The sequence below is a fragment of the Chelonoidis abingdonii genome, chromosome 7 (genome assembly GCF_003597395.2).
Source record: "Chelonoidis abingdonii isolate Lonesome George chromosome 7, CheloAbing_2.0, whole genome shotgun sequence".
Classification (NCBI taxonomy): Eukaryota; Metazoa; Chordata; order Testudines; family Testudinidae; genus Chelonoidis; species Chelonoidis abingdonii.
In genome coordinates, this window is record NC_133775.1 from 98,143,711 (window position 1) to 98,165,085 (window position 21,375).

At 38.4% G+C, this 21,375-nt stretch overlaps 1 protein-coding gene across 1 annotated transcript in view; it reads right to left on the reverse strand.

Annotated features, from left to right (window-relative positions):
• Positions 1-21,375, reverse strand: part of FSTL4 (follistatin like 4) — a 464,313-nt gene that overhangs the window by 440,454 nt on the left and 2,484 nt on the right. Inside the window, exon 2 of the mRNA XM_075068134.1 lies at positions 14,754-14,889. Coding sequence (XP_074924235.1) covers positions 14,754-14,879 — 126 coding nt within the window. The 5' untranslated portion in view covers positions 14,880-14,889. The remainder of the gene's footprint in view (positions 1-14,753; positions 14,890-21,375) is intronic.

Consider the following 21,375-nt stretch of genomic DNA (forward strand, 5'->3'; position numbering starts at 1 on the left):
CCAGAGTCTTTCATAATTGATAATCATTTATTAACCTTTCATAAGCTATTTATTAAAAAGCACCTTTTATATTAAAGTGCAACTCAAAAAATCTATTAATGCAGTGTTAAATTTACTCATGCTTAAAAAAAAAAATCCACAAAAAGCCAGGAAATTGTTTTGTCACAATGGAATCGACAACTTTTTAAAAAAATTTGTGTTTTTGGCCCTTCTCCTAACTTCTATTTATCTTTCCTTAAACTGTGATCCCCTCGAGGCTGGGATCATCTCCTCCTGAATACCTAGAAAGAACAGGCAGGGATTTGTATTGCAGAATCACATTTTTTATTTTTTAAATTAATATGAAGCAATTACATTAAGGAATCACTTGCAAAATAATACATTTCAGTTATGACATTTTGCTATGGTAAAGCGACTGAGTCCCCAAGTCACGGCAGCAAATGCAAATCTTTTAGCAAAGGTAACAGACAGTGGGAGCAATGCACTACATAACCCATTGGTTGAGAATTATAGTATACTTTTTACAATGATGAGGTCAGAGTTCCCTTCAAAGAGTAGTTAATAGATTCAGCTCAAGAATCAAATAATTAGCACGAAATCCTGGCACCAGTGAAGTCAGTTGGGGCAGAACTTCACTCTGAGGGTATATTTACATGGGGTGGGGGACAGGAAGTGTTCTTATCTCAGGGTGAGCCAAATCAGGTTAAAATAGAAGTGAAGACAATGCATCTTGAGTTTTAACTCAGGTTTAAATTGAACTGCTAATCCAAATTAAAACCCAAGTTGCATTGTCGTCACAGCTATTTCAACCTGAGCTAAGAATACTGGGTTGTTGGGGTTTTTTTGTTTATTAGTTTGTCTTTGTGAGGTAGGAGGTGTATTTGCTCCTGCAGTGGACATATTCTTAGAAGATAAGGTTTGATGCTGAGCACACACAAATATCACTGATTTCAATGGTAGATGCAGTTTATTTTATTTAAATCTAAGCAGGTTTTCATTTTAAACATTTAATTTGGTCTGGAACCTCAGAAGAGTGACTGAATTTGTTTTTTCAATTGAATTTTGTTGGACGGCATTTTTATTTTTAGAACTGGCACTGTTTTGATGGAAGCACAATGTGTCAGAACCACCTGTTGCTATTCAGGAGTATTACACTAATGGACACTTTTCTCAGTGCTATAAAACATTCCTGCTGACAGCAATAATTCTGCTACACAGACAAAAGCAAACAACACTATTACTCCTATAAGCTTTTGCTCACAGGAACAACCTATTGAAATATGTGTACTGTTTTCTGTGACAGTCCTGGGGGACAAGGTGGGTAAGGTAATAGCTTTTATTGGACCAATTTCTGTTGATGAGAGAGACAAGATTTTGAGCCGCACACTCCTCCTACACAGTTCAGTTTAACTCAACATGATACAGGGATAAATTCAGCATTGGTGCCATATCTGATGGCTTTGATCCTAAATAGCAGACAATAAGCAGTCATCTTTTCAGTGCATTTTACATCTAGGAAGCTCCTTTAAAAAACAAAGTTTCTAAAAACTGAACAACACAGATGCCTCTTTCATAGGAGTAGGCTGCTTACTCTAGCTGTTTTGAACTGCAGCTCCCAAAGCCGGTCTCCTGCATTGTCCCAACCCTGAAACATATAATGGACCATATTTTCTGCAGGCATCTCTCCATGCCATCCTCTTTTTCCATGGAGCTAAGCTATATTTCCAAGATTCTTCAGAGAAAGGACAACAACATTGGAGGTTGTATGGGTGCACTAGGATGGGAATGGTGCAAGGATAGGTGTGCACACTGGGCACAGCAGCAATGCTCCAGGTTTATGCTAGGAAGAGCTCTAGGAGGCATAATACCTCCTGGATCTTCTGCAAAGCTGTATGGCTTTGCACTACCCTATCACAAGCAAGAGGCCTGAAAGGCCTCGTAGATCCCTGATGTTTCAGTCAATTGCTTACAGCTGGTTGGCTTTGCAAAATTTGTATAACTTTAATTTGTAACTTTGGTTTAAAACTTTAGGATTTTTATTGTTTACAGTTACAAACTTACTGCAGAGGCGCCAACTCCTTGGGTGCTCTGGGGCTGGAGCACCCATGGGGAAAAAAAATAGTGGGTGCTCAGCACCCACCAGCAGCCACTCACCAACCAGCTGTTTGGCGGGCCCCACCAACCAGTTCCTCCCACTCTCCCCCTCCAGTGCCTCCTGCCCACCACTGATTAACTGTTTAGTGGTGAGAGGAAAGTGCTAGGGGGAGAGGGCAGAGTGAGGTGCAGTGAGGGTGGGGCCTTGGAGGAAAGGGCGAAGTAGAAGTGGGGCCTTGGGGCCAAGCTGAGGTGGAGCACTCCCAGGGAAAGCTAAAAGTCAGTGCCTGTGACTTACCATATTTCATGAAAGATGCTAATGAAGCACAAAACATTCCCTCACTATCTTTTGAGCCAGGCTGGGGGAAAAAAATATTCACTATTGTTTGAGGAAGCTGTGTTTTAGCACAGAAGTTAGGGCAAATTTTAAATTGCCCTTTCTGGTATAAACATTCAGAGAAGCTTTGATGGCTCAAATTATATAGTGTCATCTGTTCACCATATGGTATCTAATTGAGATAACTGCTGCATCTCTGATTTTACTCACTACTGTTTCTAGAATTCAGATAATAAACCCAGGTATAGCTCGATAAATCTCTACACCATCACAGAAAAGCTCATTGGAAGCTTGCGTTAGGATACATCTGCATTTTTACAGTTCCTTTCTCATCTAAAACTCTTCTTCTTGATGATACAAAAATCTTGATACGCTAATGGGAGATTTCCCCATCCCCTTCACACGTTTCCATAAAGATGCTATGGACATAGACTTTACATTTCAGAAATAAACAGGCACCGTTTCACCTGCTAAGGTTAAATGGTTTATCAACAGGAATATCAGAAAGTGTACTCCTCCATCATGTAACTGCCTGAACTAGATAAGTGAGGGGAATTTTATTTTCAACATACATTTTAATCTCATTTTAAACTCTCCTATAAGAATCTACCTGCATTTTCCAACCCAGATGTGATTTTTCACAGCCACTTGACTATGACACTACTGGAACTAATCAACGTTCGATTTCTGCCAATGTCAGTTTGTGCTGCCGCTCAGCATGGGGCAAGAGCATCCAAAAGATAGCTACTTTAGTTAGAAACGTTCAGGGTCATTAGAATCCAAGCAATTTCTAATGTAGCTGCAGTACAGGCACGTTCCTGTATTCAGTTGGAGGTCCAAGTTGCTATCAACAAAAGTCCCTAGTGGACTGAACATTGCAACATCCTGCGTGGACAGAACACTTAGACATTGTGACAGTCTGCATGTGTTATCAAAAATAAACAGAAACAAGGCAACTGCAGTATTATAACTTGATTTTAGATTCTCAGTAATACTTGATGTGCACCAACTGAGCATGTATCGCATCGACTTTACTGTTGACTTTGCTCATTTCCATTGACTTCAATAGTTTCGGTTCTGTGCATTGTCAATATAAATTGAAAAGTGATAAATAAAGGGAAGATGAAACCATTGTCTTGTTTCAAGCAATTGAATATTTGCCTTTTCTACCTTTTCACCCATACGAATGCTCTGCAGGCTGTATTAGTATATCAGGCTCTATAGGTATTTGGTTTTGAGGGAGGAAGGAGAGAACCTTGATATTCTATGAACACATAAGAGTTCATAGAACTTTGATATGTAACTATCTGATCTGCAGACATAGTCTAGACTTGGCAAGCAAACTTCTACTCTCAATTCTGCTCAACATCTCCAAATACTTAGTACAACATAATTGTTTTAATTATTAGGATTATCTCAAGTGAGCACTGGTACAATTTACAGAAGATAACAGTATGAAAAAGCAGGTCCACAGTAAAAAAAAAAAAAAAAAAATTATACTTGAACTGCTCCACCAGAAACATTAGGCTTGATTATGCCCAATTAATGCTGAATTGAGCATAAAATGAGAGAAATCTTGCCCATTTTGTTTAAAATCAAGTCTGATTCTCTCATTCCCTTGCTAAAGGTTTTCATCAGGTTACCTGCAACATAAAAAGAGCATGACATATGCATGACAGAGAATGCATTACTGATATTAATTCTTAAAGTAAATGACAAGCTGTTAGGCCTACTGCTGCCTAAAAAAATGAATGATACATTATGCCAGTTCTACTTTAAGCTCATGTGCTGAACAATGGAGAAAGCCTTTATCAACAAATCTTCAGAGCTGAAACAAACAAACAAACAAAAAATCCATGGCGTACCTAGAAAGCTTGTTACCTACAGCTGAGAAAGATTAGATTACTCACCCCCACTTCGGAAGTGAGTGGAAAGCATTCTGAGCTACCTACTGAAGTTTCCTGAACTGAAGTTAAAGATAAGGAAAAAACTGTTTGGATGAGGGAACACAGGTGAATGCATTCAAAAACACTCCAATGTAAATTCAGTTGTGTATTTCTGAGACTCAAAGTAAAGAAAGAAACAAAACATAAAATGGATCCAAGGGATGAAGATGCAAACCTGGAATGAAAAGCACACTCACCCTATTGTACATACCTTATGTGCACACATACACACTCAGGGTATACACTCACTTTTTTTCATTCAGAACTTAGCTGCTCCTCCTATAGAATCAGTTCTCCCCCCGCCCCCCGCCATGTCCTCTGCTATAAAGAGTTTCTCAACCCTTAGAAGCAGAGCTAGCCATAAAACCTGGTTTCTTCTCCTCCACATAGAATTTCAAAAACACAAAATTCAAATTAAAATGTTTGACACAAAGGTGGTGACAAAATGAGATTAAAATGTTAGTATCAAATTGAATTTTCATCTTTGTTTTCCTTCGCGGGGGATGGGGGGGGGGATATGAAGATGGAGGAAACAAAATATCTAACTGAAAACTCAAACGAGGAGGGGGAAAAAACCAAAAATTTAATTTGAAAATTTAATTGAGACTTGAAGCTTCCTATGAAAATAATTTAAATTTTTTTTTAAAAAAATGACATCTTCCTGCAAAATAATTTTCTTTTTTTTTGGTTGAAAAATGCCAGCTAGCTCAACACAAAGCCTTTCCCTTGTGTAATGTAAAAAAGGATTTAACTAGCATATTCGAAAACTGTAAAAACAAGGTAAGTTGTTCTTAAGAATGGGCTAGCTAGTGTGACAAAGTTCCTCCTCTACCTTGGTGGGTCCTACGCTTATTGGCAGATTTGTTCACCTCAGTGATCTTCCTCTCTTGTGGAACCCACAGTCTGGGTCAGCTCCTCCTGTGTCTGATCAGGAGTTGGGAGGTTTGGGGAGAACCCAGGCCCGCCCTCTACTCCGGGTTCCAGCCCAGGGCCCTGTGGATCGCAGCTGTCTATAGTGCCTCCTGTAACAGCTGCATGACAGCTACAACTCCCTGGGCTACTTCCCCATGGCCTCCTCCAAACACCTTCTTTATCCTCACCACAGGACCTTCCTCCTGGTGTCTGATAACGCTTGTCCTCCTCAATCCTCCAGCAGTACACTCTCTCACTCTCAGCTCCTTGCCTTCTTGCTCCCAGCTCCTCACACACGCTCCTTCTCCTCTGGCTCCTCCCTGCCTGACTGGAGTGAGCTCCTTTTTAAACCCAGGTGCCCTGATTAGCCTGCCTTGATTGGCTGCAGGTGTTCTAATTAAAGTAGCTATCTCTACTGCCTTCTAGAAAGATCTTAATTGGCTCCAGGTGCCTTGATTAACCTGGAGCAACTGCCATTTGGTTACCAGGGTCCTAGGGATTTGTTTAGCCTGGGGCTAACATACCTGTATCTCAGTACTTTACTGTAGCCATCTGGCCTTGCCCCAGCACACTAACTATTTGTGTGGAAATTGAAGGAGGAAGTTGGTCTTCTCTTTCACCAGCACTGTCTACATTAGAGGTTTAGAATGGGTTAGTTAAAACATACTAACCTGCTGTTATAAACAAAATCCTTTTATCCTAGTCTAGAAATATGTTTATACTCCTTATCTGGCACTAATGAAGACCAGATTAGGCTCTCCTATTCTTGCACCTGACACTGCACCAAACACTGTTGAAAAGTATCTGAACATTTCTACTGACCTTATTTTTCCTATATGGTTAACATAAGAAACAAACAAACAAACAATCTGGGTCTGGGTTTGTAGGTTACAAAAATGCAATTTCAGAAATTCCACAAGCAAGCTATTTTCCCTCTCTTACACACACAACGGAGGTCTTGATATTTCTTGTGGTTATGCCAGAAGACCAAGATTCAAAAGACCTGAGTTCCATTCACTTTGGCCTACATTTTCACAAGTGTCCACAGGTTCTATGTACTATCTATTCCTTGACCTCAAAGTACCTAACAAGTATAAACTGATTTACTCCTCAAATCTTCAGTGATGCAGGAAGCATACTTTCTACTTCTTGGATAAGGAACCTGAGGCAAAGAGATAAATCCTACGTTTTTCAAGTGTCCACTAATTTTTGGCACCTCACTTTATGGGTGTCCAACTTGTGACAAATGGGCCTTTAGTTTTCAGAGGTGTTGAACACTCCCACTGAAGTCAACAAGAGCAGAACCTGGCCCTCCAAGCTCTGAGATAGTGGGTCACCCTTCATCCCTTTTGTAAATTTACTGGTCCAGATTATGATCTCAAGCTCACCATTATAATTTTATTTTGATTTAAATAATAAAAAGTCTATAACAAAGACTCTAAGTGGCCTGACTGTTATAATATAATACTACCCCTAGCAGCTTTAAAAAGCAAATATTCAGACAAGAATGGCAACTCAACCAGGCCAGCTAGCTACACCCACCCAGTGTCATTTTGGGAACATATCTTCACCCCTCTCCAAAAACATTATCATTAGATAAGCTTTTGCAGCATAAGCTTAAGGTCACAAAACTAGAGCTGTTTGGGACCCAGGTGAGGAAGTTGTCATGGGATTCTCATAGAGAACACTCTGTCAGCAACCCCTTATCTTTTATAAGGAGACTCCAGAGTAACAATAAAATTCAGCGGGTGCTGAAGGTTCTTGGCACTTGGCAAGATCAGGCTCTCCATGGAGATGAAAGCAATAAATGCATCACTTAACACAGGCTGGTGTTATATTGGACTATGCTGAATTTCACATACAATTGCCAGCTTCTCATGACCATGCCACACCAGGGTGGTGGCAACATATACAAACACTGTACTGGTCAGGCTAGCTTTGCCAATAGGATCCAGTCTAAATCTTCAGCAAATGGCATTCTTTTGGGTTTGTCTTTTTTGAATTTGGGCCCTGAAATAAGTGATGACAAGATTGTGTGTTAATTGTAATATATAAATACAAAACCAACATTCAAAATGTCTTTGCCACTCTTTTTGCAGACACAATTGAAGTTTACGAATGATACCAGTAAACAACTAATTGGCAACAAATTCCTCTAATTCATTAAAACCAAAGCCTTGGAAAGGCTCAATAGCCAAAAAACATAAGTGTTACTGTTTTGTATTTTGAACCAGTGCAAGTGAATAGAAGGGACCATCTTGCAGCTAGAGATGATAAATTTAATGCACTACAATTTTAATATTAAAAGCCCTAATGTCTATTATTCTGTTTTAGAGTAGGGTTTGGTTGTTGGGGTTTGTTTTGGTTTTTTGATTGGCTGGGGTTTTGATATATATAAAATCTGCTCCAAACACACATCTTGTAAAGAACACACAGTGGGAGCTACTTATTCAAAGATTTACATTTAAATGAAAATAGTTCTGTTTTTGTCACTCATATGTAGGAAATTAAATGTTAACATTTTTTATACTATAAAAAGTAAATGCGTGTAGGTGAATGTCAGCCTTTTTAAAAGAGCCAGCATGGATCTATGTACCACCTTCAGCTCATTTTGGGATAATTTCTCCCTTTACTTTTGGTCCTCTACAGAGGGGTGAATTACACTTGGCCATAACAGTGCAATACTCATTGGATTTTGAAACACTGGAAGGATCTCACAAAAAGTGAAACAGGCCTCTATGTTGTTTGAAATAGCAAGCTAGGATCTTCATCTGAAAGAGCAGGCACGATGACCTTTAGACCCTGTAGGTAATTTGAAATCTCCAACACAAGCAATCGAGACTCCTAGACATGACCTGAGGCAAAAACTATTATGAGTGCAATGTAAGTTCCAGGTGAACAATTCACTCTGCCTACTTGCATCATCGAAGTCTGGTGTGCACATATAACTACGTATGGTTGGGATGAAAACTAATATGAATTTGTTGCCTTCTGAAATTTTAAGTGACTCTGATGCCATGTAAACAGTAAGTAATAAATAAGGCAAACGATTGGTGCTCTGGCAAACTGATGTCTGCAAAATGCCAGCAAAGAGAAAATCATGGAATCATTTAAGATGTATGGCAGTTCTGTTTATGAGTATGAAATGTTTTCTTTAATGCCCCAGTTTAAATGGCAGAATAGCTATGAATGGCAGTTATATTCTCTAGCTATGTAAATAAATAGCTATCCAGGACACAAGGTGATGCAAGCATTGTAAAAGCCATCCATACGAGTGATCAAGGAAGTTGGATTCCTTAGATGATAGATTGCCACTTCCTTTTATTTACAGCTTTAAACTTAATCATCATGTCCACACTCTAATCCCTCATTCACATTTAGTAGCATCTTACTCCACAGGTAAACTCATGCATTTCAGTGGAATCACTGATTGCGTAAGGTACTCCTCACTATGAGCAACAGTATCAGAATCTAGCAGTATGGGGGATGGGGGAAAATCACTACAGTCTGCATGAGACTTTTCAGTTCACTTAAATTATTACACATAGCGTAAATGGTGTCTAGAGCCTTAGGAGTCCTCTGCACCGAGGTAAACTTCGCCTGAGGGATTATTCATCATCACCAACAGCATGCCATTATTTGCTCTCAGTGGCTTTCATTTGAGTAGCTCAAAGGACTTTACATTTTTCAGATGTGGCAAAAGTAAGCCAAAAAGGTTAAATGACTTCCCCAAGGTGTCACAGCTATTCAGCGGCATGAGAACAGAACCCAGTAGTCCTGTCAATAAATCTTCTATGCTAATCACTAGACATTATGAGCAATCAATGGTATTTAAATATTTCCTTTATCCATTAAACAAAAAGCCACAAGCAATACCTGTAATGGTAGAAGAATATTTTCCGTTTTTACATTGACAAAAGATGATAATATTGTCCTGGGCTATTTGCCAGCAATGTACCACATAACATAACATAACATTTCCATTTGATATGCAGCGATGCATGTTCTTTTGTTTGAGGAACTCCCATTAGCAGATGGAAATTCTGCATGTAGAATAGTCAGTAAAGAGATGCAGTGATAATCTTGTCAGCACCACAGATCAGAGGGAAGATGTCTGGCCATTACTTGAAGGAATATGGCAAAAAACTTTTCATATCACACACTAGCAATGCTTATAAAACCTGCCTTTCACTGTCATAATTACTTTCACTTAACTCCCCTCTTTGAGCAACATCTACATTTAATGCTAAATAAAACATAGCTCTTCCCTTTTAAAAACCCTACATTGATGGTAGGAATACTGGGTGTTTTTTTGACCCACTGGGAAAACTATAATTTACAGTCACAGGTGCTGATCTTGCAGGGACTGACGTACTCATGTGCTGACTTACTCATGTGCTTACCCATTGGCTTCCAAACCCCTTCAAAATTTCTGGGCAGGCTTTTACTGGAGTCTTGGGTGCTAAACTCCCCATATGACTTTCGTTCTGGGTTTGATTTTAAAAATAAGCCTATTTTCTTGTTCCAGTTTGGGTTTGACTAATGTATCATGAAATAGTTGTTCTTGTAAGATTTCAGCGCAAGATGGCGGACAACTCACATTATCCAATCTAGTGATATTTCCATCATTCAGGGTAACAAACCATAGTGTTAGCCCTGATCAGTCTCATACTCAAGCTCTAGTTTAATGGCAATCCAAAGCTGAAAGATACCTCCTGAACTCATTACTAGTTCTGATGTCTAATCGTGTTTGGATCTGTCTGTAGGGCTGGTTGGCATCAAAAGCAACAGGGGGAAGCCAGCTAAACCTAGCTTTAGCAGCATTTGTGGCATATGGTTCTGGCAACAGGAGTCTGAATGGCTTTTCTGGATAGATAATTTAAGGAAATGTCTCAACATTGAATTAGTTTAGAGCAGAAAAATATACTTCCTTCCATTTTTCATCTCAAAGTTGTAGCCTTTTCCGGCATTCTGAACTAAATCACATCATCAAGACCTCAGCAGCTAAAGCAGTGTAGAGAATATTGTACCACCAAAGACAACAATTACATTCCCATTCTTAGATAAGCCAAATTTCAAAGATGTTATACATTGGCTCAGATGTGATTTGCAGCCTCTAAGGAATGTTAGAACTTGGAAAATGGTTGTTATTTTGGGATGCTGAAAAATTTAAGATGAAATCCTGTCCCCATTGAAGTCAATAGCAAAACTCTCTAATTTCAATAGGGTTGAGATTTCACACTGAAGCTTCATAACATCCCAGACTGATTGTGTGTTTTTAAGCCTGCAAATGTTTAAATTCCATGTTATGATTTAATCTTAAATAATTCACCATTTTTGCTGTATGTGAAAACAACCTAAATGTTAAGAGCTCTGTTGTTCAATGTTTATTTTTTAGTAATACCTCCCCATTAACATGACAGAATTTGTCAGCACTTCCTTGTGACTAGAGCTGGTTAAAAGAAAAAAAAAACGTTGACAAATATTTCTCTCTCAAAAAAGGTCATATCACCAAAAACCTTAATGTTTCATGGGAAAACATACCTGTTTTGATTAAAATGTTTCTCAGATCCAGGATGGAATTCTGGATCTGAACAAGAAAGACCAGAATAGTCAATGGCCCAATAGTCAGGACATCCACAGAGAATGTGGGAAACCCACATTGTAGTCCCTGCTCTGCCTGATTTGGAGCAGTGACAGAACTGTGCTATTCTAGGGTATCAATGTCTCATGGGGATATCTATGCAATTTTTAAAGGTCTTGGTTTTCCCCCATGTTGGAACAAAAACAAATTTTGAAACCTCAAAACTGTGTGTGAAATGGAATGATTTTCTGGACAGCCTTACTTGAGACTGAAACTGAAGACATTATAATTTTCTTAGGTATGTGGATATCAGACAGTTGCCTTTTTATTTCAATGGGGTAGAAGAGCAACTATTAGGGATTTTCCCAACTTCTGGGGTTCCAGAATCTTGTCCAATGTTTAAGTCTTACTTCCTCCAAAAAACACCCCTGCTAAACTCTTTTAGTAAGTGTTCTAAGAGAGAAACTTCCTCTAAAAGACTCAGCGTATTTTGCTTCTGTGTCATGGCCATGTTGACTCTTTTTGATCTCATGCAGGGAAAGTGAATTCTCTAAACTCCAATGGAAGTTCATGGGAGTAGAGGGCACCCAGAACCTTGCAAGAGCTTCTAGACACTTTGTAGAATCAGGCTATTAAAGACTGAGCTTCTGAAGAATTGTGACTCACTGGATCCTGTACATTGCTGAGCACTCAGCTGGTGCTTAATAAATAATAATAATGTGTTTTTAAAATAAGTTATGGTATTAGTTTTTATTCATTATGCAGCCATAGGCACTTAGACCCAATAAATGTGTGTGCATATTGTTCCTATTCTAATTAAAGTACTACTCAAAGAAGAAATATGATTTTATTTTATCAAGAAGGTCCTATACTTTTAAGGAGAGGGATTGCTGAGCATCAGGAAAACACTCACTGCCATGATAATATAGATTTAGATTTCTTGGACATAAGGGTGAATACATGCAGGGCGCAGTCTATTGCCACAAATCTTGCTTGTCCTTTACAAATTCAGAGCACAAACACAAGTTCTACTATAGACCAGTAAGAAATAGATTTAGGAATTTGAACATAAATTAAGCAATACATTTTTGATTCAGTAAACCAGCGCCGATGTAGATCAGAGCAAACACTTGCAAAGGTGGGGGACTGTTACTGGGTCCCTTACCCTTGTTTTGATATATTTTGAACTAAACTCTCCACAAAATTAACTTGAGATCATTTGACCTGTGAAATAGCCCTTTTCTTATTCTAAGAAAATTAACTTTAAAATGTAATTTTAGTTAGTTACAGCTTAGGAATTTTGCCATTTATCATTCCATGGTTAGAATGTCTCTAGTAGAATTACAGCAATTATATATAAATCAGAAACCATTTGTTTGATCATTAATAAACATTTCTTATGAACAAACCACCACCATGACAAAGCAACTGACTGTCACGGGTTCTAAATCCAGGAACTGTGAGAAACTACAAGTTTTCCATTTCTAGAACAGTCAAGTTGCTGATGTTATAGGACAGGAAATAAAACACAAGTTAAGTACAGCCAAGAGAGATTAGGAACTTCCTGAATAGTTTTTGTTGTGATAAACAGTGGCATGAACAAACTGTACTTTCTGAAAGGGTGAAATGCCTTTATTCTGAAAAAAACTAGAAGAGAATGGCAAGCTATTTCACAATGCCACTGACTGTCTGGAATAGAGCTGTATGTAATTTGTTTTCAAATTCCTATTGGTATTCTATTCATCACTGTACAAACAGTATTGCTTGTTGAACAAGCCTTCTGTGCCGTTACTTTTTTATTTAATCTGCATTTATAAATGTTATATCCCTTGAAGCTATTTCAGCTACAGCCTTTGCACATAAAAACATTTCAATATTTTAATAATATTCACACTTCTTATAAATCTTTTACAAATCTTTGAACAAATACACCAGGAGCTTAGATCTTTTCACCCCAAGCCAAATCAAGTAATTGGTGTAATAACTTTATAGTTTTAGAGCAAGATCAAATGAATGAATGTCTTTCAAGTATTTTAATATAAAAATATAAAATGATTATACTAAATCATTTGATTAATGAATTTCACTCCTAGGAGTAACATTCTTTTAGAAAGTCAAATTTCTAATAAGGACATACTTCATGAAGAATGGCACAACAGTTTTTAAATCCAAAAAGCATGCAAGATACAATTCATTAACTTTAAAAAGAAAGCAAAAGCAATTTGAAACAAAAGACATGAGAGTGGATTTTAAAGCACACATGCTAAATTAATTTAATTTACAAGCACTAGTATCTTGCACAGGGCTTGAAAGCAGAAAAATAGATGGAACGATGCAGGGAGTGGGGGTAGAGGCAGGAGAGCTGAAAGCAGTAACAGGTTTTTGTTGCTCTAAAAATCATAGAAAGAGTGCCTGTGAGCATGACACACAAAGTGCCAACCTTTCCAATGTCATCACCAATTCGGTCAGAATTGATTTTTTGAAGTGATCCAGCAGTGAATAATAAGTGTACAGTACTTATAATATATTTTGAGAAACATCATGTAAACCATCTTATTGAGAGATGAACCTGCGTGCACACAGAGAAAAAACAATATTCTTAAATATAAAAACGCCTTGGTGGCTGTTCCTTCATAAAAATACTTTTAATGGCTAATATTTGGTCCAGAATCTGAGATGTAAACAATTAACATGCCTCAAGTATGCCATTAAACAACTGCTTCAAGAGTCTGCTAATTTTTTAAAAAGTCACTCATTTTGAAAACAAGGCAATTTATTAGAAAATTCATGATAAATAGGAAGTCAAAAATACAATAAAATAAAAAAAAATTTCATCATTCTCATTGTACTTTTAAAAAATGTTCAGCAATGTTCTTGTTCTCCCGACACGTTTGGTCTGGGCCTCATTATTTAAAAATAAATTTAAAAAATGAGCTTACTAGATATTTACATACCTATTATGATGAACAAATTCACATCAAGAACTCTGATAAGGACACAGACTGAATATTTTTATCTTGAAATACTGATGCAGAATGCTATTCAGAGTTTATAGAGAGTCTCTGTTTAATCATTACAAAGAAAGCCAACATTTTAACTTCAGCCATGAAAACACAGATTCAGTTACTTGCACAGTTCCCAGAAGCCTAGTGCCTGTAGGTTTAAGATTGCATTGCAATTATATGATAATGAATGAGAAGTCATGACTTGTGATCAAATAACCCACTATAAAGTTACTCTGTTGACTGTATGCAGTCTTAGTAAGCAATGATGAACTACTATACCTTTAGAAATCCTTTCCATTTTCCCATATTACATCACAAGCCTCGGGTTTGGGGAATCTAATGAAATGTGGGAAGGTTCTAAAGGAGGATCTTGGCAAACCATTTGAACATAACTGTGGATTAGCATCCCCTTTTGTAAAATAAGCATACCAGTTCCTAAGATTTTAGATCCTCAGGTGACTGTCCATGTATAGTGGCGAAATATTAACTATTACTACGTATACAAATACATTTTTAGACCCAAATCCTGCAACTGGTTTCGTATGGGTACAGAGTTTCACCAACACAAAATGAGCTAGAGGATTAAGAACTTGGACTGTAAACTCTTTGGGGAAGGGACAAGGTCTTCATGTGTGTTTGTATGACACTTGGTGACTTTGAGCACTACTGTAATATACTAATAAAAGAAACTACAAGTGGGGAGAAGTGAAGCCTTCTGTTTTATCGAACATATAGCTCACCGTTAGTGTTTCCATTGTTCCCCTCAGCAAGTATTTATCTTCACAATGTGACCCTCGTCACTTTTCCCATACCACATTGAAAAAGCTGAAAGCAGCATTAGAGAGAACATGAAATGAAGAGCTGATTCACAGTACCTTTTGTTGCAACCTCCCTGCATCCGCATAAAGCCTTCTGATGCTGTCCGATTCCATCCACCCCCAAGTGATGGATAGGAAAACCTCAAGCAACACCAGACGTGACCAAAAGCTTCTTGATTTCATTTCTTCAAGTCTGTTGAGAACAAGATGACAAATATCAAACCATCATGTGAAAAAATGACAGAAACAAAAACAGACACCCCCCCACACCCATGGCAGCTTGCATATTCAGTAGTTCAGCTGAAATTTCAGCTAATTTATGGCACCTATACATTTAAAAATTTCTTGGAACTATTTACACTCACATGTGTAATGGAATAAGAAGTTCCTATGGGTACACCTTTATTTTAGTTATTTGATGTACAACTGAATGAAGGAGACCTAGAAAAGATAGCATGGCAGAAGAAGGTGACAGAAAAGAGATCCCAAGGAAAGCTGAGGAAGCAATGGATGAATTGCATAAAAGAAGATGGTCAACAGGTGGATCTTAGTGCCAACTTGGACAGACAAAGATGGTGGAGGTTGCATGATGACCCAAACCTCAGTTGATGGGATAAAGAGAAGAAAGAAGATGGTTTATTCCTGCCTTTCATGTGTTGATCATCTTCACAGGCCTTGATTCTACAAGCTGCTCCACATGGGAGGAGTTCTGTGCCTATGCAGAACAGGAGCTGTCCCTGTGTGTACAGGAAGGGCCTATCCCATTACAGCCTCTACAGAAATACATAGTGTGATATGATGCTCCACATTCTTTATAGAAACATGCTTATGATATATCTTAGTTATGCCCTATTCATATTGTACACAAGAAGGCTCATGTAAGATATCATTGGAAAGGTTATGATTTACTGAATGTGATTATCCAATTTGGATGCATGTATCATTTCGGCATCTGGAGTTAGGAACGTTGACTATATAACAATTACAACTGTGGTTACACTTGGAGATGCCCACCAGACAGTAAGCAATCAGCCTTAACGACCCATTAGGAAACAGACAATGAGTCTTCAAAGAAGAGGATCCCCCTTCTTCCAGGAGTTCCTTCCTGTGGACATTGCAAATAAAATTGTTTTCATGGTTGCTTTGACACTGCAAGGTCAGGTGATAATGTTGCCTGGTAAAAAGTACCTTGGACACTGCTTGTACTTTCCCCACTGGAAACAAAGACTTCCCACTTTATGTAAATTCTATTTAAGGCTGGGGAGCTAGGCAAACAGGTCTCTTCTCCATTGCCTTCCTGCCCAAGGCAGAAAGACTGCTGAAAGTACCTGAAGATTCAAAGGAACTTAACTGAGGGAAAGGCAAGAGCTGAGTCCAGATGAAGGCAGGAGTCTAGTCTGTAAAGAGAAATAACTGGAAATCTAAGCTACAGAAACTCTTCAGCTTGCCTAAAACAACACTTGGGTTACAAAATGTAATTTCTCACTATATTTCTTGAGTGTATTAAGCCTAGTTTGTATGTTTTGTTTTATTTGCTCAGTAATCTGCTTTGTTCTGTTTGTTATCCTTTATAATCACTTAAAATCTACCTTTTATAGTTAAGAAAACTTTTTAGTTTAATCCAAAACCCAGTTTGTGCAATTCATATCTGGCATCCTGGATTGGGGTAGTGGGGTCCAACCATCACACATAGAACAACCAAATTTATAATATAGTGAAGAAAAGGGGTGGAATTGTCTTGAGAGCCTTAAAGACTTAGGTCCAGATTTTTAAAGACATAGAGGTGTCTATTTGCTTAATGGATGAAGGAGGCACTAAGAAAAGCCTAGGAAACTGCAGAAAGTGATATTGGAGATACAGGAAGTGGCACTTTCCCATCTGCACAAGAACTGAACCAATTAGTCTGCAGAGGAAGATCCCAGCTCTTGTGTGGACCCCCCCCCCAGTGGTTTCACTGGGACTCTTCATTGGTATAGGGAGTCAGTCGACACAGATCTAGTTGCAGGATCAGCGTCTTAATGTATTTTACATGCATCTGCACTAAATTAATAAAGAGTTCTACTTCTCAAAGAGAGCTTATGACATTATTTACCAAGCTATGGCTCAGATCACTTCATCCTGTGCCAGTATCCCAGGAAGGAGAGACAATCCTTCCAAGATTTCCTCACAGCAGATCCTCCAAAATCATTCCATCTGGTGGACTGTGAAATGGCAGCAGTTCTGTTTTCACACCGCACCAGCCTCTCCAGATACGTGCCTCGGAGTTGGCTTTGGAACCCTTCCCACCTCCTAACTCTTGAGCAGTATCGTTTAATGGGCAGTGCACTGCCAGGGACTCCCAAAAGGTGCCTGCCCCATTAAAGAAGGAATTTCTAGGTCTGAACAGGGGGCCTCAGGCAAAAAGGTAAACAGTCCAGGGTGGCATTGCTGTTTGCCTGGTTTTCAGATTGGGCTTGACTGGGGATGATGCATGTTCCCCCAGTTTCCTGAGTTTGGTTTTGTTCCAACCTTCAATTCAAATAAAATAAAGTAAATAAAAATAATAATAAAAAAAACAATAAGTCTCCTCAAAGCATGATGAGGTGAAACTGCCAGTTATTCCTTGTTTTGCATAGGGGTAGAGGTAGGGGGGGAAAACCCACACACAACCCTGAAATATCGTGTTTCAGGGAAAGCTAGACTAGATTCTATAGAAAGATGCAAGCATACTGGTTATGGTAGGACTGAACATCGTACATTATCAAGTTATATGGCAGTCATCAAATTAAGCCCAGGGGTAAACAGAAGTGACCACACTGAAGTCAATAGAATTACAGCAGGGTAAATAGGGCCCTTGAAAGACAGCAAATCAGTGATACAAAAATGTTGTAAAACAAGTAAAGGACTATATCTGGTCCTGATCTCATATTATGGATTTCAAAGCTTATGCCCATTTACACCAGGGCAGAATTTGGTCCTAGATATTTTGCCGGCCTGAATGTGTACTGTTAATAAAACAAACACCAACAACAGTTGCTCTGCACACTCATCAGCGCACTTAAGTCCTCACTATTCCTCAATACTGTTCTAAACATCATCAGTTGAAAGATCAGGGTGAAATTGGAATTTATTAGGCTTTCTAAATTTTAATTAGAAACTCTTAGATGTAATGCTATTAGAGCCATAAAAAATGTGTAATAAACCAAAGCCACTATATCAATAAGCTACAAATATATTATATTATAAACCACTCTGGCACTGCAGTCCTATTCCTTACATTTTTATAGAGGCATTTTGTATCATTTGTTGATACAATCACAGCAAATTGAACAATTTCATTTTGCAATTCTGGAGATTTCTGATGTATCTGCAGTTTGAAGTTTGATGTTTGAGCTGTGGAATTATAAGAACTAGCCGTGCCCAGTTAGAATTAGTAACTAACTGCATGGAAACATGATGTTAAATTGTTCGGATTAGGAAAGATAATAGTTGCACACAACATTAAAACTACCAGCACAACAATTGCCTTCCAATAACACCAATATATTTTAATGTGATTTGAACAACTTGTATCTTTCTCAGTTCAATTTATAGCAACACTGCCTGGCAATATTTTAATTAGTTTTACTCATAATACTGACATTTATATTAATACACAGTATAGATCTGTGTGTTGTCTGAGTTAGTTCATTCAGATGCCAGAAAGACAAATATGGGCCAAGTTCTGTGATCCTTAACTGAGCAAAAATTCCCATTTTGTCATGAGTCCCAGATGCGAGGAATTTAATTAGGACCAAATCCTTGGAGGAGCTCAGCAGCATTGTCTTGTATGGAGTTACTGCAGTTCAGGGTTGAGATAGTTAAATGAGAGGAGCTCTGCCCCTTGCAGTATTTGAGAATTAAGGGCCAGATTCTGCATCTTAAATGGCTGTATAATAATGCTCAATGAAATTTAAAATAAACGATGATCCAAAGTTCACTGAATTCAGGAGAAAGACATCCATTGATTGCAATGGGCTTTGGATCAGGCCCATCACTGGCGATGTGCCCCCAGTTTTTTTCTCCTAATGTGGGATATAAATACATAAAACATAAGCCCGCATGGGCAGTACTTCTTCATGTAAGTGTCTCAGTCTGGACTTGCCTACGCAAGATGATCTTTATAAAAAGAGCAACTACTGAACAAAGTGCTTGGCTGAACACTAGAAATCTCGAGAGCTCAGAAAAAAAATCTGTCACACATCTACTTTTCATAACCTATGTGCAAACAAGGGAAAAATGATTCCAATATATTAGATCATTTAATATTAAACTCCCTAAAGTCGCAGTAAATCTGATTTTGTTTTAAGAATGGATGAATTTTGGGGAGCCACATTCATGCCTGATGTATCTATACTAGCTACAGTACAATTACATCGGGGATAAGTTTGGCCCTAATAATTTAAGTTGAAGATGCAATATGAAACCTATATAATCATATTCCAGGGTTCCTTCCTCCACACTGAGCAAGATTTTAAAATGTTTACTCCGGGACAGTAGTGCTTTATCCCATGGGTACTTACAATGCATGAAGGGTTGGCAGAAATCTGCCAGAATTAAAAGAAAAACCACTCTAGTTATTATAAAGAATTCCTTATTTGGATAGTGCCTGGCACAATTGGGCCCCTGAATCATGACAGGGTCGAAGATGTGCTGCTATAATACAAATAAGAGCTTAAGAATGACTTTCTTAATGCAGCTGTTTTCAAGTTTTTAAGCTAGTCTCATTCTAAAGATATAGAAAGATGAGAACTAGTGTAAGATACTAATCTTTTTTCAAACCTACATTAGAAAGAAAAAGTTCTCTCTTAGCTTCCTAAAATGATGACTTGTTATAAGAGAAAATGTTAGGGCCAATCATTAGGTGTCATAATTTGGATCCATTTACACCAGCTGAGAATCTGGCCCTTAGTACCTTCAGTGCAAGATTCAAGTTTGATTTATTATATAATTAGTGAGTATTTCTGTGACCTGTAAAATCATTTTGATACCCATCATTTTTGTAAAATGCTACTAAATCTAAGAAAGTAGTCATGAAAAATCATTCTAAAGTAACCTTTCAGCAAACCATAATGACGTTAAATTACATTTCCAATTAATAATCTACACTATCTCTGATTAATACTTCAGTTTTGATGAATGAGATGCCCACATGGTACCAAATGCAGTATGTAAAATTGTGACACACATCCTATTTAAGACAGGGAGCATTTGTACAAATTTTAAACAACAGCTGAATACTTTGTTGAGAGCTGTTCTGATGGCTGTCTAAAGCTCATTCTTGCAAGGTACTACATGCTACTGGAGAAATTCTGAGAACTTCCAGTGCTTTTGATATCAACAGGAGTGAAGGACATTCAGGAGTCCCTCAGTACCTTGCAGGACTGGACCTCCTGTTTGCATCTTCAACTGCTGCATCACCTCTGATGTGATCTTTCCACAAGGTTATTCCCATGGTTTGTTTTGTGGTTATGCTCAGGAAAGTGTTTTTCCACAATATCACTTCATTACCCCCACGACAGACTAGTTAAATATCAATAATACTGGAAAGCTGTTTGCACAACCCATAAATAAGACGTTTAAAAGGATGAGGTGGGAGAGGAGCCAGATATTTTATTAACTCAGCATTCTTTAATGTCAGTTGCAGGGTAAGTGGTGGTAAATCATGAATGCAAAGATCACAGGTTCAAGGTCATCCTCAGCTGAAGAAGTGATGTGCAATTCTACTGTTCTTTTGGGTGTGAAAGTAGCCCCTTTTCTGAATGCATAATCCCTCTTCTCTTTGTATGCTGCATTACACAGATGTTGACCCCGGTTAAGGGCAACAGCAATAGACTATGGCCCAAGGTTTAAGAAAGTTCCTGAGAGTCAACTTTAGCAGTGCTGCTTCTCATTGACCAGCTGTGTTGATTCAAGATTGGTGACATCCTTTTAGTTGGGTGACCACATTTGATCCAGTCACAATTAAAAAAAAAAAATCTAAACTTTTAACCAAAAGCCTTCTCACTCCGGTTGGTACCTCTACCACAGCAGTTCTCAAATTGCTGTACTGGTGACCCTTTTCACATAGCAGCCTCTGAGCGCAACCCCCCTTATGACTTCAAAACACTTCTTTGTATATTTAACACCATTTTAAATACTAGAGGCAAAGCAGGGCTTGGGGTGGAGGCTGACAGCGCGTGACCTGCCATGCAATGACCTTGTGACACCTTGAGGGGTCCTGACCCCCAGTTTGAGAACCCCTGCTCTACCATTTATCAGTTTAACTATCTATAAAAATTCACTCACTGTCACAAAGGGAGAGCTTGAAAGAGCTAAAACTGAGTATGTTTAACTTTAAACACACACAAGCGGACTAGCAGCTAGCTACTGTTTTCTGCACCCTAAGGGTTTTGGGGGGAGGGGGTTGAGCTTTTCTATTACTCTCATTTACCTTATTATGCTTTTCAGGGCAGAGACTGGGGTCTGACTCTATGTTTGGAAAACACCTAGCACACTTGGGGTGCTACTATGATCTAAATAACCCAGATGTCTAGGAAGATAACAGGTTTGTAAATACACACACACAACCAGCCATTCCCAGTACCAATTACATTTATGGAAAGGGGAAAACTTGACGTGTATGCATGTCTCCGCATTCATCTTCCTAGCTTCTCTGAAG